Raw genomic sequence first — 16,359 nt, forward strand, 5'->3', positions numbered from 1 at the left:
TTATTTAAATATCACAGCATGACGTCTCACACAAACTTGGGAGCAGCACAAGTGAAACCAGGAAAGAATTGGTGGATTGAGAGAACAGAAAATGGAGGAATCATAAAAAAGATGGGCATAGAAAAGTTTCAGTAGATCAAGGAGTGTTCCCCAAAAAGATCTTGCAGATCTCTGATGAGATTGAGGCTGTACCAGAATGAGACAGTCAAGTGCAGTCCAGGGATTAAGAGGCCACACAATCAGAAGGTAATGCTTATAGATCTTGAACTTGCAGAAAGTAAAGGAAATAAATGGCCAGGGAAAATTGAACCACATAGCAGTCATTGAGGAAAGAAAGCCAGAAGAAGGGATTTATACCAACAATAGAAATTAGAGAGATACAGAAACTGAACAGTTTATATTGGCAAAGTATTAGCTCCAACTTAAGAAGTTGAATGTTAATGTGGAGGAGGTACAGTAAATTTATCCATTAAGAGTTTTAGTAGGATAGTTGTGGGCCTTGATACTGATGGATTCTGAAAATTTCAAGGAGTCAAGTTGGGCTTACAAGTTTGCGATGGTCTTGGTAGCAACTAACGATGTATTTGATGGTATTAGAGTACACTGCCCCATCCTTTATCCAAATCACTAACAATTACTAGTTTCTCTTTAAGCTTGTGATTATTACACCTAAACAATCTTTCTAAATTAAGTAACTAAGGACTTTATTAGGCTCACTATTCCAAATTTGGTTCTTAAACAGATGTGTTTGTCAAGAGAGCAGAAAACATAACCATTATGGAAATGTATTCTCTAGTAATTTCTTACAATTTTTTGTGTATTTTGTCTCTCTGATTCATAATTTATTTGACATAGGACCAGAAAAACATAATTTTCCTTTCTCTTAAGAACTAAAAGTGTGTGTAGAAATCAATCAGCTTTTTTTGTAATCTTTATTTGTAGACCATTAGGAGGAAGAAGAAAGTTCAGATACCAGTTAGTCGTCCTGATCCTGAACCTGTATCTGAAAAAGAAGATGATAGTTATGATGAGGAGGTCCATGATCCGAGAAGCAGCCGTGGAGGTCTGGTCAGTAGAAGGAGTGAGAAGAGTTGGGCAAGGGATAGAAGTGCAAGCAGAGAGAGGAGTTTGTCTCCACGGTCTGATAGGCGATCTGTGGCTTCCAGTCAGCCTGCCAAACCCACCAAAGTCACATTGGTGAAATCCCGGAAAAATGAAGGTATTCTCTACCAACTTGTTTATCATTTTCACATGAAAATGCTAACACTAATTTTGATGAGTGAAATTGCTGCCCTTTCCTATCCTCGTTTTTGTTGTCTTTTGTTATCTTCATTGTTGTGTCCTGTTGCCATAAGTCCTATCCCGTTATAGCAGGCTTCAGGGATCATCTACTTTTCTCTTCATGAATTAATTTGGTGCAGCAGATCATACTTCAAATAAATTGTCCAGTAGTTGGGATTTTGAATTTCTCATTGTGGTTAGAATAGCCAAATACAAATTATGCTAACAAATGTCACACCAGTACCAAGCTGAATTTCAGTGTTTTACTTAGCTGTTGGGATCAGTAGTAGCATAACCATTGGAAGAAATCTTGGGGCTTTTTGGGAAGGGGGGCAGACTTCTTTTTAAATGAAGAGATTAAGGGGAAGGAACCCCTGATAGGGCATTTCTCTATAATGCAGGACTTCTTTAAACTGAAGCTAGCCGCTTCTCCTTACTTAATCAAATTTGATAAGAATGAATGCGATTGTGACCTCGTCCTGTGGACATGTCTCTCAAATGCAGGCAAGCATCTGTGACTGATCATTTTGGTGAAAAGGTGTTCTACTAAGAATATCATGTAGGCTTGCTTTGATCTGCTATACCAGCACCTGACAGACCTTTTTTCTAGTTCTTGCTCCCCACCCCACTCTGTGGTGGACATCTCAAACTGTCTACCCTTGCTGTTTCTACTTCATTTTGCCCCTCATTCGTCAACACTCTCTGACCTGGTATCTGTTACACCTTGCTCCCAAAGCTGTTAAAACTAAATAAACCCAGTAGAAATTTTCAGTCTTTATTTTACTTGCCTTTTCAGTACCATTTTCCATAGTGTTAACCACTTCCTATATTTTGAAATAACGTCTTCTCTTGGCTTCAGTAATACTGTGTTCTTTTGGATCTCTCACCCCCTTACGTATCCTTTGCAGGCTCCTTCTCATCCTACCCTTTAATCTTCCATAGATTTCTACTCTAGAATCTCTTTTTTCCCCTCAACGTAACCTCTTTAGGCAATTGCATCTGCTCATTGTCTCAGTTAGCTGCTGCTGATGGCAAAACTTATTTCTCCAGCCCAAGTCTGTGTAGTTGTGCGTGCCAGCTGTTAGGCATATTGACTTCAGTATTTCACGTAGCTCCCTCAGACTTAACACACCTCAAGCAAAACTCCTACCTTCCTCATAAAATTTTTGTGTTTTCTTATGAAGTTGCTCATTAGATATATTCTCATCTACCCAGTTTCTCATGCCAGTTATGGAAAACATTGTACTTATCCTTGACATCTCTTTTTTCCTCACTTCCCAGTACCCAGTTAATATATCGTAACTTCCTCAATACCATTCTTAAATAACCTCCCACTTCTGCCTTTCTCCACTATCACCACCACCTCCCTCATCCATGCTACTGTAATCTTTTTTTCTTTCAGCTTTATTGAGGTGTAATTGACATTATATATAAATACATAAAGTTATATATATTTAAGGTATATAACATGATTTGATACATGTATACATTATAAAATGATCACAGTCAAGTTTATGACATCGGGCATTTACGTGCATTGACATGTATTTACTTAGTTACCTCAGAGTTACTTTTTTTTTTTTTTTTTTTTTTTTGGTGCGGTGAATAACTATCCTCTCTTAAGTGGACATAATGAGTCTCAGAAACTAGTCTCTGGATCCCTTCCAGTCAATTCTAAAGACACCTTCATAGAGTTAAAGGATCTTCTGTGACATTTGTTATTCTTTCGCATCTCTCTTAGTTACTCCTCAGTCCTAGCTACCCTAACAGTTATGACTGTTCCTTCATACCTTTTGGGACATTTGTTTGTAACCATTCTGTCTCTACCACCTCCCACCCCACATACACATTCACAGGTGTACCCTAATCCTTCTGGTTTAGTAGTATTTCTGCTTTAGTATTTCTTCCTCTCTGGCTCTGTACTGGACACTGAATCCTATATTGCCTTTGTATGAACTCTTCCTCACACTTACATTTGCCCCTACTGACTGTTGCCAGAGTGTAGGGCCTCTGTCTCATTCGCTGCTTTTTAGCCATAGTGCCTGGTGTATAGTTAATATTTACCCAAGGAAACACTTGGAGTTGATGAATATGTGAGGATTACTTTGAAGCAATCTCTGTATTGATTATTTATAACTTTTTAATCTTGAATAAGGACATTTTTGTCATTTGTACTATATTCTTCTGTGATATAACAACCATTTCTCAAGCACATATATTTGACTGCCTAGATCCCCTGAAAAGTCATTTTCTCTTTTCACCCTGATTCTTTTCCTGTTTGAGCACTCTGTGTGTATTTGCCTTAAGTTAAGCTGCAATTTAGGGTTTTTTGTTTTTGTCCCCCCTGCCCCCACCTTTTTTTTAATGCAGTAAGATGCAGAGTCCTTTCCTCTCTCCTGACAGAGCCAGGAGCGTTCCTTTTCCTATTGATGTGCTCTTGTCATTGTTCTGGTTTACAAACACACAGAATTCTGCGGTTTTGCAGGTCCCTGGACAGTTTTCTAGACTCTCCTGGTACTTTCCTCAATTTTGACCATTTCCTCATCCACAGATAAAATTAATGTTGCCTCACATTTGGATACCTGGTTGGTTGTTAAAAGGAAAGGACTGGCCTTTTTAACTCCTGCCTGTATCTGCACAGCTAGTTGAAGCCTTTGTTCGCACCAACACAGAATGTATATAGTAATGTTCTGCATGTCTCTCTCCATGGTTAGAGGTGTGTAGAATCAGAAAAACTTTTGCTCTGGGAAATTGGGGAAAACAAAACAGTGTATGCTTAGTAATACAAGTCGTCATTAAAATTGTCAACCTTTCCAGAGTTTTTCCAACCTCAAGCAGTTCACTTTTTAGAAGTGTATTCATTAAACCTTCTGAGAAGCTAGTTTAATACAACATAGGAAGAAATGGTCTTCTCTTCAGGCTTGGGTTTTTTTTTTTTCTTCCTTTCCCCTTTCTGAGTAAAAATTGGAATAAGTATGTCAGTCTTCTGCTTGGATCATAGACTTTCTTTACTTTCACATTGGCAGTGCACACTTTTTGATGATTAGAGGAAATGACATCTTTGCAGGGTGACCAAGAATAATTTCTTGCTGTTGATCGTACTTAAAAACTCAGTGTGGTGATGATTATTATACTTTTAAAGTGTGTGGTTTATGCTAAAGACATTTAAATATGTTATTTCAGAATATGGTCTTCGATTGGCCAGTCATATATTTGTGAAGGAAATTTCACAAGATAGTTTGGCAGCAAGAGATGGCAATATTCAAGAAGGCGATGTTGTATTAAAGGTATAGTCATATTCTTACATTTTAATGAACTGAAGTAGAAAACAAATTCTAGTGTAACCATGTAGTTTCTGCTCATGTTTGAAGCAATTTTGCCAAAATTAAAAATCAATGTTTGGGGCACTGGATGGTTTGTCATTTTTAATGGACAAAAATGGTTTGTCCGTTATTGTGTGTCAACACTGATATTTTTCTTTAGGCATGGAGTCATTCTGAGCAAATTAATCATTACAAATGAATATCCTTCACTGCTAGGAACTACTTTGTAGGTAGATATGTCTAGTCTTACACAATAAGTGGTTTTGATAACTACTCTATTATTAAAATGTTTGTTTTGGGGGCGCCTGGGTGGCGCAGTCGGTTAAGCGTCCGACTTCAGCCAGGTCACGATCTCGCGGTCCATGAGTTCGAGCCCCACATCGGGCTCTGGGCTGATGGCTCGGAGCCTGGATCCTGTTTCCGATTCTGTGTCTCCCTCTCTCTCTGCCCCTCCCCCGTTCATGCTCTGTCTCTCTCTGTCCCAAAATAAATAAAAAACGTTGAAAAAAAAATTTAAAAAAAAATGTTTGTTTTGTTTGTTTGCTTGTAAGTAATAGAAAGTGACAGGCTTTTGGGGATTGGCTCAGAGATACTAATTCGGGTTTTCTGACATAGCAACAGCGTAGTAAAGATTTTATTTCGGGAAAGAGGAGTACTTTGATATTATGAAAGGACTAATTTTGGTTCTTACAGCAAGCCAAGGAGTAATTTAAATATTCCTGTTTCATAATATTAAGTTAACATTTGTATTTTTATCATTTACTTTCAACTTAGAGGTTCTTTTTTTTTCTGTTGCAGATAAATGGTACCGTGACAGAAAATATGTCACTGACAGATGCAAAGACATTGATAGAAAGGTCTAAAGGCAAGTTAAAAATGGTAGTTCAGAGAGATGAACGAGCTACCCTGTTGAATGTCCCTGATCTTTCTGACAGTATCCATTCTGCTAATGCCTCTGAGAGAGATGGTGAGTATAGTTCTGTTTGGAGAATCCCTTTAAGTAACCTGTTAAAGTAGTAGGAAGATTTGATATGTTTGAATGAAATAATTTTCTACCTGTTAAAGTAGTAGGAAGATTTGATATGTTTGAATGAAATAATTTTCTACAAGCCAGACACCTTCAGAACCTAAGAATTACAAATATATATACTGGGAGTGGAGGGCTTAATTTTAATTACATTTTTCCTAGTTTTATTGAGAAATGTGGAAGTTTAAGGTACACAGCATGATGGTTTGATTTACATCTGTTGTGAAATGATCACCACAATATGTTTAGTTAACATCTTTTATCTTCTCCTGTAGATAAAAGGAAAAAAAAAAAAGATTTTTCCATGTGATGAGAACTCTTAGGATCTAGTCTCTTAACTTCATGTATCCTATAGCAGTGTTAGCTATTATCATCTATTGTACATTTCTTCCCTGGTGCTCATTTATTTTATAACTGAAAGTCTGGACCTTCCTCCAGTTTCCTTTTGCCCCTCCCCCCACCCTCTCTGGTAACCACAAATCTGATTTCTTTTTCTGTGAGTTTGTTGGTTGTGTGGGTTTGTATTTTTGCTTTTTGTGGGTTGTTTTCTGTTTTTTTTTTGTCTTTCTCTGACTTATTTACCATATGCCTTCGAGGTCCACATCCATGTTTTCACTATCCTTTTTGTTTTGTAGGCAGCTCACCATTATTAATCAGTGGTTGATGAAGTTAATGCTTAAATCAACCATTTTATATGAAATTATATTTAGTAGCTTATATTAATTATCATTGGAGTATCTTACATTTTACATTATTTTACTATGATCATTTCATGGGAAAATAAAAAGCACCCTTTTACTTAACAGACATTTCAGAAATTCAGTCACTGGCATCAGATCATTCTGGTCGATCACATGACAGACCTCCCCGCCACAGCCGGTCACGATCACCTGACCAACGGTCAGAGCCTTCTGATCATTCCAGACACTCTCCACAGCAGCCCAGCAGTGGCAGGTAATCACACTCTGTTGTTAAAATAGTTACGTGTGCTTGATACATGTTTCTGGTATTGCTTACAAATAAAACTAGAAGATAGATTTTCTTTTATTAAGATTAGGTTGGAAGTTTTTGGTTTTTTTTTTTTAATTAATTTAGGGATTACCTAGAAAAACATAGGTCAGTTAATCTTCCTAAAGGGTGAAGTGGTAAATATTTTAAGTATGTAAGCCATATAATTTCTTATCACTACTCTGTAGCACAGAAGTGTAACTGTAGATAATATGTAAATGAACAGACAGGGTAGTGTTCCAATAAAACTTGATGAAAAACACTTGGCCATACAGCTGCAGTTTGCTGATCCCTACTGCATAAGAAGATGCTAGCCAGCTAAAAGAATATACTGCTTGGGAAAGTTAAACATATTAGCAGCCCTTTCCTAGACACTTTAACCGGACTTTGTTTTCCCTCTTAAAAAAACAGTCTGGTATTTATGCCAAAGAGTCTGGTATGTTAGTAGTATGTGACTTACCTGAGTTTACATGGTCTTTGGGGTTGCATATACAGTTGAGAATCTGAAAATTATGACCCTTATTTCTAGAATAGTACACATGTACACATAAACATTTGGCATTTTACATAAAATTTGTGGATATTCCCAGGGCTCTGTAGGCCACCAACTGATTTATGGTTCTGTAATAATCCATATGAAGATCTTCTGGAGGCACTTGAAAATTTGAGCTGAACATTTTAGGGTTAGAGATTAATTTGGGACTTACTTGCATGGAGGTGTTAGCTCAAGCCATAGAAGTCATTAAAGTTACTAAGAAAAACAATGTGGAGGGAAAGCCAAGATATTAGACTGGAGGCAGTATATTCTTTGAGGAAGGTGAGGAGGCAAGGAAGAAGTAACCAGAGAAAGGAGGAGTGTGTAGCCAGAAGAAAACTTTTTGGAAGATCTTTAAAAACCATAATGATCATTATTTTTCACTGCTGGTTTTAGAGATTTATGAAGCGATTTCTCTTTAAATTTCAAATTTTAGTTTTATAAATTATATTAACTCTGATCTTTATTTTAAGGTTGTAATAATTATTTATTTATTTACTTACTTATTTTAATGTTTATTTTTGAGAGAGAGAGACACAGAGCACAAGCATGGGAGAGGCAGAGAGAGAGGGAGACACAAAACCTGAAGCAGGCTCCAGGGTCTGAGCTGTCAGCACAGAGCCCGACGCGCGGCTCGAACCCACGAACTGTGAGCTCATGACCTGAGTCGAAGTTGGATGCTTAACCAACTGAGCCACCCAGGCGCCCATAATGATTTTTTAAAAAAATATTATAGTACATCATATGCCATCCTGGCTTATCTTATAACTGATACAACTGATTGTTATTTTTAACTGCTTCAAGTTAATATATTAGTTCTAAAACTCATCTTGACATAGCATAGATGTTACCTGGGAAAGGATCGCTGCAACCACACACACACACACACTGTGATATAAACCACACCCTTGGATGATTCATGGGAGTAGCTATAATTTTAACACATTTCTCTCACCTAGAAACCATGCTGGTGTCAAGAAATTTGGATATGATTTTCCTTAAAAAAAAAAAAAGAATCATCTACATTTTGGCTGTTAGTTTTTTTTGTGAGCAAATTCTAAATCTTAAAAAGTTTTTTTGATGCTTTTTTTCATTTAGATTTCCTAAACACTTGGCATTCGTAACTTAAAAGTTAAAGAGGTTTGTTTTGTTTTGTTTTTTTAAACATTTTAATATAAAATTACGTTGAGGTGTTTTAATTGGGAACCTCAGGTATCCTTATGGGTCACACGAGTTATATGAGATCTTTTAAAAATACAGAATCCTAGGCTCTGTTCTCAGGTGGAGGTGGAGAATACAGTTTGTTTGTTTGTTTGTTTTTAGGTTTCTGATATCATCCTCTACTGTGCACTACCAAATTTGGGAACTTCTGGTTAGGACATGTGGTACATACTAAAGAAAAGATAGTACTTCACATACAGAAGGCCAGAAGTCTTCAGATTATTTCCAAATTCTTGTGCTAAGAATTTAATTTCTGAAAATTCAGTGACCTTCACACATTCAAGATGTACAATAGTACCAGTTGCTTAAAGATTTCATTTTTTCTCCTAAAGTTCATGTTAAAATACAAATAACTGTGGAGTTGTGGAGGATTATCCTGTGTTTTGAGAAACAGTTTAGGTGTTCTTTAAAAGTAAAATTCTAGTAAAAACACCATGGGTTCTGTATTCCATTATTCTCATGACCTACTTGAGTTCTGTGTGATGTTCTTTTCTGAGAGAGCAAACGTTGTGGACAGAGCTCTTGAGAAAAGCCCATTAGCTTGTTTCTTCATAAGTAGATGAGCAATGCACCCTTACTGTTATCCAGAACAGGGGTTGGCACACTACAACTTGCAGGCCAAATACAACCTGCTGCTTGATTTTGCAAATAAAGTTTTATTGGAACCAATCCTATAATGGCATAATTGAGAAGTTGCAAGAGAGACTGTATGGCTCACAGAGTCATATAAGGAAAACGTTTGCCAATCCCTGGTCTAGAATGTTAAAATAGGCGTTATTGAACTAAAAAATTATATATATAGAGAGAGAATTACTACAGTGATTTTCTTACATCTTGATGCGTGTTGCCAGGTTTGTTTTATATTTTATTCAGTGATGTTTCAGAGCCCCTTCTGGGCCAAGACTTGTTCTAGGAACTCGGGATACTGAGAGAGCCCAAAACTTGTGCCACTGTTTCATGCTCACAAGGTAGCTCTCACAGAGAAGATTCTTTTCGCTGATCTCACTGTGGTCCCTACATAACCGAGTATTTGACTTGCAGGGTATGTTCTAAGCCTCTCTTTGGTCATATAGTTTACTGTCCCTACTAACATTTAATTACACCAATCCATTTTATGACTTTTCTCCCTAGAGTGACAACATATGTTTACCTTTTTTGTTCTGTTCTATCAGCTTTATAATAAAGGTGACTGTGGTGCTACTGATTATCATAAGCAGGTTCAGTATTGAAAAAATTCTGTAGTAAAAGCTGAGACTAATTAAAATAATGTTGAATTGTGGAACATTTGGATTATAAAGATTATGTTTTATATTAGACTCAGTCATTCCATAAACTAAGTTTATTTAAGGCCTAAGTTGTCTAAAGTTTTTAGGGAATGTATTATAACAAATAGAAAAGGTTTAATTTAGGGGCGCCTGGGTGGCGCAGTCGGTTAAGCGTCCGACTTCAGCCAGGTCACGATCTCGCGGTCCGGGAGTTCGAGCCCCGCGTCGGGCTCTGGGCTGATGGCTCAGAGCCTGGAGCCAGTTTCCGATTCTGTGTCTCCCTCTCTCTCTGCCCCTCCCCCGTTCATGCTCTGCCTCTCTCTGTCCCAAAAATAAATAAACGTTGAAAAAAAAAATTAAAAAAAAAAAAAAAGAAAAGGTTTAATTTATATTTAGCATATTCATTTTATAAAAATTGTTGCTTTTGAGGTACTTGCAAGCAGTGTCTTAAAAAGATTGAAACTTTGTAAAATTTTCAAATATTCTCTTTATTCATTATTTCTCCTGAGAGAAAATGCTCCCCCTAAATTCTGAAAGTTAGTGGTATCAGTATTGATAATGGGTTATGATATAGTAAATATGTGATAGTACAATTGAATTTTACAAATGAGAAATTTGTAGACAAATCCAAGTGTTGAGCCCCATTAAGCTGATATATTTGGGATAAAAACCTTTTACCTATACAGTCCACCTTTTCTGTCAGCCTTTGACTATACAGGGTTGAATTGAGCTCATGATCTGTTTCTCCATGAGTGCCAATAAATCCTAATACCTATGCAAATAGGGCATATAATGTATCCGCTTAAATACCTTAGAGAAGTATTGACTTTTAAAGATCTTTTTTTCTTTACATATTTTACATTTTCCATTATCTTCCATAATTATTTGATTCTAGAGGACTGTAAATATTCTTTAATTCTAGAATATATAGTCTCTTTCAGATACTGCTTGGTTCTCTGGAACTTTGCCAGTTGGCTAAAAATTATTGAGACATTTACATGTATCAGTTGTACATTTTCTTTTTTACTATTGTAAAATGTGGAGAAGTGCCCATTTTCTAATTAGCGAATTTCGGATTTTGTTTTCTGATCTTTGGTTTTAGTTCTTTAAAAACGTTTTATTATCTCCAATTTAATAGATGCTTTATTCAGGACAAGATTTACATGTGATAATATTGGCAATTAATTTGGTATAAGTACTGCTTTATTTTTCATTTGAAGTCCTTCATGTTTATTTGTTTGTTTTTGGTTTCTCCTCTGTGAAAGATAGGAAGGGCCAGGTAGAAAGATAATTCTTGAAGTATCTCAATGAAATTAATTGATCACTTCTTTCCCGTGGATTCTATGCCTTCCAGCTGGACTAAGGGAGTTGGTTGTGAGTTGATGCAGCACAGTGAACTTTCTACAGTAGAGTGAATGTTGAAAGATCTTTTTTTTGCCAGTAATTTTGACATTATCCTGCTGATTCTTACCATATTATATATTTATTGATACCATGTATATGTTATCAGTATATGGTTATAAATTTTCCCTCAACAAACTAGGCAAGATCCCTGCTGTCCTAGAGCTTTAGGCTTATATCAGAGTGAAAAAAGCAGATAAGTAAGTTTGAAAAATACATTTCACTTTCCATCAGACTAATGGAAATTATTCCATTAATGGTAAGTACTATAAAGAAAAAATGAGGGTAGTACGATAGTGAAGGCGGAGGGGACAATATTAGATAACATGATCAGAGAAGAAGGCTTCTCTCTAAAGTGACCTCATCTTGAAATGAGTAAGAAAGAGCCCTCCAGATGAAGATTATTGTAGAATAAGAAATAACGTGCCGTTTCTCAACTTGTTGGAATAACAGCTGGATGCTGGATCACAAGAGTAAAGGAGACAGTGATTGGAGTTCTAAGAAGTATTTTCTTCTGTTTTGGAAAAAATTGTTTCATGAGAGAAAATGTGAAAGTTTTTTAAGAAGTTGTTTATTACTTGAATTGGTTTTGGGGGTTTTTTTTGTTTTTTTGTTTTTTTGCTGAGATTCTTTGTTTAATGTTTCGAAATGAGTGGAATATTGATGACCCATCCTGAATTTCTGTTACTTAAATAAGAGCCAACTTGTTTTCAGTCCTTGGGAATTTTAGGTTACCAGGTTAAAATTCCAATCTGAGGTTTTGTTTTTGATATGCTTTCTAAGGAGGCCAGGCCAAGGGAAGACCATAGTTGATGCACTTCTCTAGTAATTAACTAGCAACCCAAGTGTAATAATATGTGTGCTCAATGATTGCTGAATAATTTTAACTCCTAAGAGAATATGAATCTAATGGCATAAAAGCAAGCTTAAATATTATACTTTAGGGGCGCCTGGGTGGCGCGGTCGGTTAAGCGTCCGACTTCAGCCAGGTCACGATCTCGCGGTCCGTGAGTTCGAGCCCCGCGTCAGGCTCTGGGCTGATGGCTCAGAGCCTGGAGCCTGTTTCCGATTCTGTGTCTCCCTCTCTCTCTGCCCCTCCCCCGTTCATGCTCTGTCTCTCTCTGTCCCAAAAATAAATAAACGTTGAAAAAAAAATTTAAAAAAAATATTATACTTTATCCCACAATTTTAAAAGTAAAAGTATGAATTTTGTTCATCAGCTCTTACACAAGTACAATATAAAACATAAAATATGATATTTAAAAATAGACTCTCCACTTGGTAACATATTAAAAATAGTAAATGAATGAAAAATCTTACTTCCAGATAACGATCTTCTCTTGTCCTTGGGAGAGAACCTTAGTAAAAAATGAAGAGAGTGTCGCAACATTGATCCCTTGTTATAAATCAACCAGACATTCCACTCAGTCAGAAGATTGTTTGACTCTAAATATTAATCTAAGTACCTGATAATCATTATACCACCAAACATGGCCTAACAAAGCTATCCTTAAATTTTAAAAAGCTCTTTCTTAGTCTTTCTCATTATTAAAAATTACACATTTCTGCAAAAATCATACTGTCTGAAATCAGATGCACTAGGTTAGTCATCATCATAATAATGAACATGTAAGATGGGAGAGAAACTCTGTACAAAATGATAAACTTTATAAAAATAAGTATCTGGATTATTACCTAAAAGCCATTTGCCAAAATGAGCAATATAGATACTCAGATTTTCTTCAAAAGCATATACACACACACACATGTATTTCTAGAAAATAGATTATAGTGTGTAAAGAATAAACTTAAGTTGTGGGAAATTAGCTTATAAATATGGCAAAATTGGTATAAAGTAACTATTTCTCGGCATACTACCCTTAATTTCTGTATTCCAGGACCAGCTTAGAGTCTCTTCTCTGCATCTCTCTGCCTTTGTCATCCCTAGAATTCTGTATGTGCCATGCAGAGAGAGATCATTAATTTTTTTTTATTACTATGAAGGAGGAACTGCAATGTATAAATACCTATTTGTTTCCATATAAAATTTAGAAAATTAACAGTGGTTGCAGCATTCTAAATAGTCAGAATGATTTGAGTGTGCCTTTAGTTTTTCTTTCTCAGGTGTCTTCCAACCCTCCATGCTGACCTATTCTGTCAATGGAGAAAAACTGTGGGGTATGGTTAGGTTAGTTTCTTAACATGTCTTTATTGTTAATTATGGCTGAGATAGTCCAGTAGCCTCTAAAGGAATTATTAGTACCTAGTTTTTGTTTTCATCCTAAGTTCTGAAGGTCTTGCCTCCCTTTATGCAATAAATGAGTTTCTGAAAAGAAAGTATAACTTCATTTTTTAGGATGAGTCATTTAGTATGTAATGGGAATTTGGAATTGGTGTGATAAAAGGATGTTTTACTGGAGTGACTGTTCACCCTTAAGTTTATTTCCTATATTAAGGTCATTTTTAAAATAAGGCATTACTGAACAGTCATTTGGGAAGGTGTTTGGGAGCCAGAAGTATGAAAGAAAGCTTCATGAAGAATGGGCCATCTGGCATGTTTTGTCAGACAGGGTCCAATCAAGACAGCAAGTCAAGCTTGGAGTGAACCTAGCAAGTTTAATGTAAATAGATTAAATAGAAAAAGATTGGAGTAACAAAGGATTAGCTAGTAAGAAGCTGAGAGAACTCTAAATATCAGAATCGGGTATGAGGAGCAGCCACTACCCCTGGTGCTGATATGGAGTGCCCAAGGAAGAGGCTCCCCCACCCATCCCTAGGGTGAGAGCCAGCCTGCTTGGAGAGGGCACGCCCATGGCTTACTGAATGGCAGAGAATTTGGCTGTGGTGTGTTCTCAGAAGAACTTGGCAGGAAGTTTTCCCTCCAAAATGTTTGGAAAAGGAGTTCATGGGCAAGTGTCTTATTAGATAGAGACCTTGCACACAACTATCCTAGAGAGTCACTGGGGGAAACTGCTGACTGCTATGTGCTGGAGGGGCCTGCTGAGGAGACACACCCCAGAACCCACAGGGGGAGCCCCTGACCAAGCTGCCTGTCCTCTGCCCTCTGCCCATAGGCCTTAACAGTTGTGATTTTACACCTGAAGTTTTTCACTTAAAACAAGTTGTTGCTCCTTGCTGATCTGACAGTGTGTATGTTAGTCTGCCACCCTATTTACACAGTTAACTGGGTAAGACTTAAAGAAGGCTCTGTTTACAATGAGTTCATTTACGTGAACTGTAAAAGCTCTTCAGAGACTGTTTCACTTTGTCTAACAGCTGTCTTCTATAGGGTTTTTAATCAACCCAAAATTTCTAGACCAGTGGATCACTACCATTAGATTGATGTACAAATGAAAAATCCAGAAAATAAACCCCATATCCTACCCTCCAGGAGAAAACAAAAATGCTCTTAAGAGGATCTTGAGGTCCAGGGGCGCCTGGGTGGCTCAGTCGGTTAAGCATCTGACTTCGGCTCAGGTCATGATCTCACGGTTTGTGGGTTTGTGAGTTCAAGCCCCGCGTCGGACTCTGTGCTGACTGCTTGGAGCCTGGAGCCTGCTTCAAATTCTGTATCTCCCTCTGTCTCTGACCCTTCCCTGCTCGTGCTCTGTCTCTCTCTTTCTCTCACAAATAAATAAACATTAAAAAAAAAAATTTTAAAAAAGGATCTTAAGGTAGAATGTTGAAATGTCTGTCTAGGCTACTTGGAGCCAGAGTGTGTAGATAAACATGACTCTGACTCAGGGCAAAAATGTTTTTTGTATAAAGATAGCCTTCCTCATAATAGCAAAAAAAAAAAAAATGTTTTATAAAGCTTAGATAACATTTCAGAGCCATGGTAGTGTCCTGTATGGAAGATTTGAGGAAAGTATATTTTCTTTTAATTGTCACAGCTTTACCAGTTTCTTTCAATAACTGCCACTGATTGTAAACTAATCTGGGGTGTCTAAATTTGGTTTTTGTCTTGCAATAGACTTAGTGGTCACATCTCATAATAGAACTTTTCAAATGATTGGAAAATTTGATGATTCTGTACCATAACCATGCATCTGCATTGCCCAGTGTCGTTGCTGCTAGCCACATGTGGCTACTGAGCATTTGAAATGTGGCCAGTCCAAATTGAGATCTATTGTTAAGTTTGAAATAACACATTGGTTTTTAATGACAAAAAAAGATGTAAATTACCTCTAATAATTTATGTTGAATTACATAATGAAATAATATTTGGATGTAATGGGTTAATAAGTAAAATGTGTTAATTGATTTTATCTCACTTTATTTAATACAAATTATAGAAAATTTACAGTTAACAGATGATTTGCTTTATAATCCTGCTAACAGTGCTGCTCCTACTCTGCATGTATTATTGAATAATGCCTCCATCTTTTGGTAGATAACAGAAATGCACTAAAAAGAACAGTGATTCTCCAAGTATTAGTTGTTATGAAAAATTTAATAGAATATGAATTCTATCTATCTGAAATGTTATTTAATTCATAACAGTTGTGTTAGAGGAAAAATAAAGGTGGTGGTCAGTACAGTATGGAAATTAGGCAAGATGAAAATGCTAGCAGTTTTATGTGATGGGGCAAGAGCACAACAAATGACACCCTTCTAGTTATCATCATGGAGGAGGTTTCCATCAGAAGGTTATAACTCAGTCAGGATGGGAGTTATCATTAGTATCAGTCTTTTTAAATTTAGAAAGTTTAAGTTCGAAGAAATAAAATCTCAATTGTAAATGTTTTTAGATCTTTTTAAAGCAATTTAAAGTTTGCTTGTTACAGAGCAGTAAGTCTATAGAACTATTAAAATTATGCATTCTTTAATCTCATTCTTTTTCTTTAAAATGTATATATTTATAACATAATTTGCATATTTTATGCAAAGAATGTAAGGGGAATCTTCTGTTTTGTACGGCCCTTTAAATTCTGAGGTACCTAGAGCACTTTGGGGATAAAGCTTAATTGTGCTTATTTATTCTTGGATTAATTGTGAGATTTTATTACCTAAGCTGTGGCTAAAAATTTTGACCTTTTATGATTTCAAAATACCTTGACTCTTATAGTTTTGCCTAAAAGACTGTTTACCTCCATGCAGCTCATAGTAATTTAAAACTAAAAGTACACCCCCACAGAATAATTGACTATGAAAATAGAAACTGAAAAGTGCTTATGTTTTATCCTTTCAGAAGGGTAACAGGTAAAAAACATTTTCTTCATAAGAGACTGCTAATAGTATGCATTAATAGAACCAAATTCTTTGTTTAAAGTTAGACTTAATTGCATTTAAAAATTG

General features: G+C 36.3%; 1 protein-coding gene across 22 annotated transcripts in view; it reads left to right on the forward strand.

Moving 5' to 3' along the window:
* TJP1 (tight junction protein 1) overlaps positions 1-16,359 on the forward strand; it is a 255,296-nt gene that overhangs the window by 196,529 nt on the left and 42,408 nt on the right. For all 22 annotated transcript variants that reach the window (XM_043554817.1, XM_043554818.1, XM_043554819.1 and 19 more), the window contains 4 exons: positions 943-1,219; positions 4,465-4,568; positions 5,403-5,571; positions 6,438-6,585. In XM_043554817.1, the coding sequence (XP_043410752.1) occupies positions 943-1,219; positions 4,465-4,568; positions 5,403-5,571; positions 6,438-6,585 (698 nt within the window). The remainder of the gene's footprint in view (positions 1-942; positions 1,220-4,464; positions 4,569-5,402; positions 5,572-6,437; positions 6,586-16,359) is intronic.

The sequence above is a fragment of the Prionailurus bengalensis genome, chromosome B3, assembly GCF_016509475.1.
Source record: "Prionailurus bengalensis isolate Pbe53 chromosome B3, Fcat_Pben_1.1_paternal_pri, whole genome shotgun sequence".
NCBI classification, from domain to species: domain Eukaryota; kingdom Metazoa; phylum Chordata; class Mammalia; order Carnivora; family Felidae; genus Prionailurus; species Prionailurus bengalensis.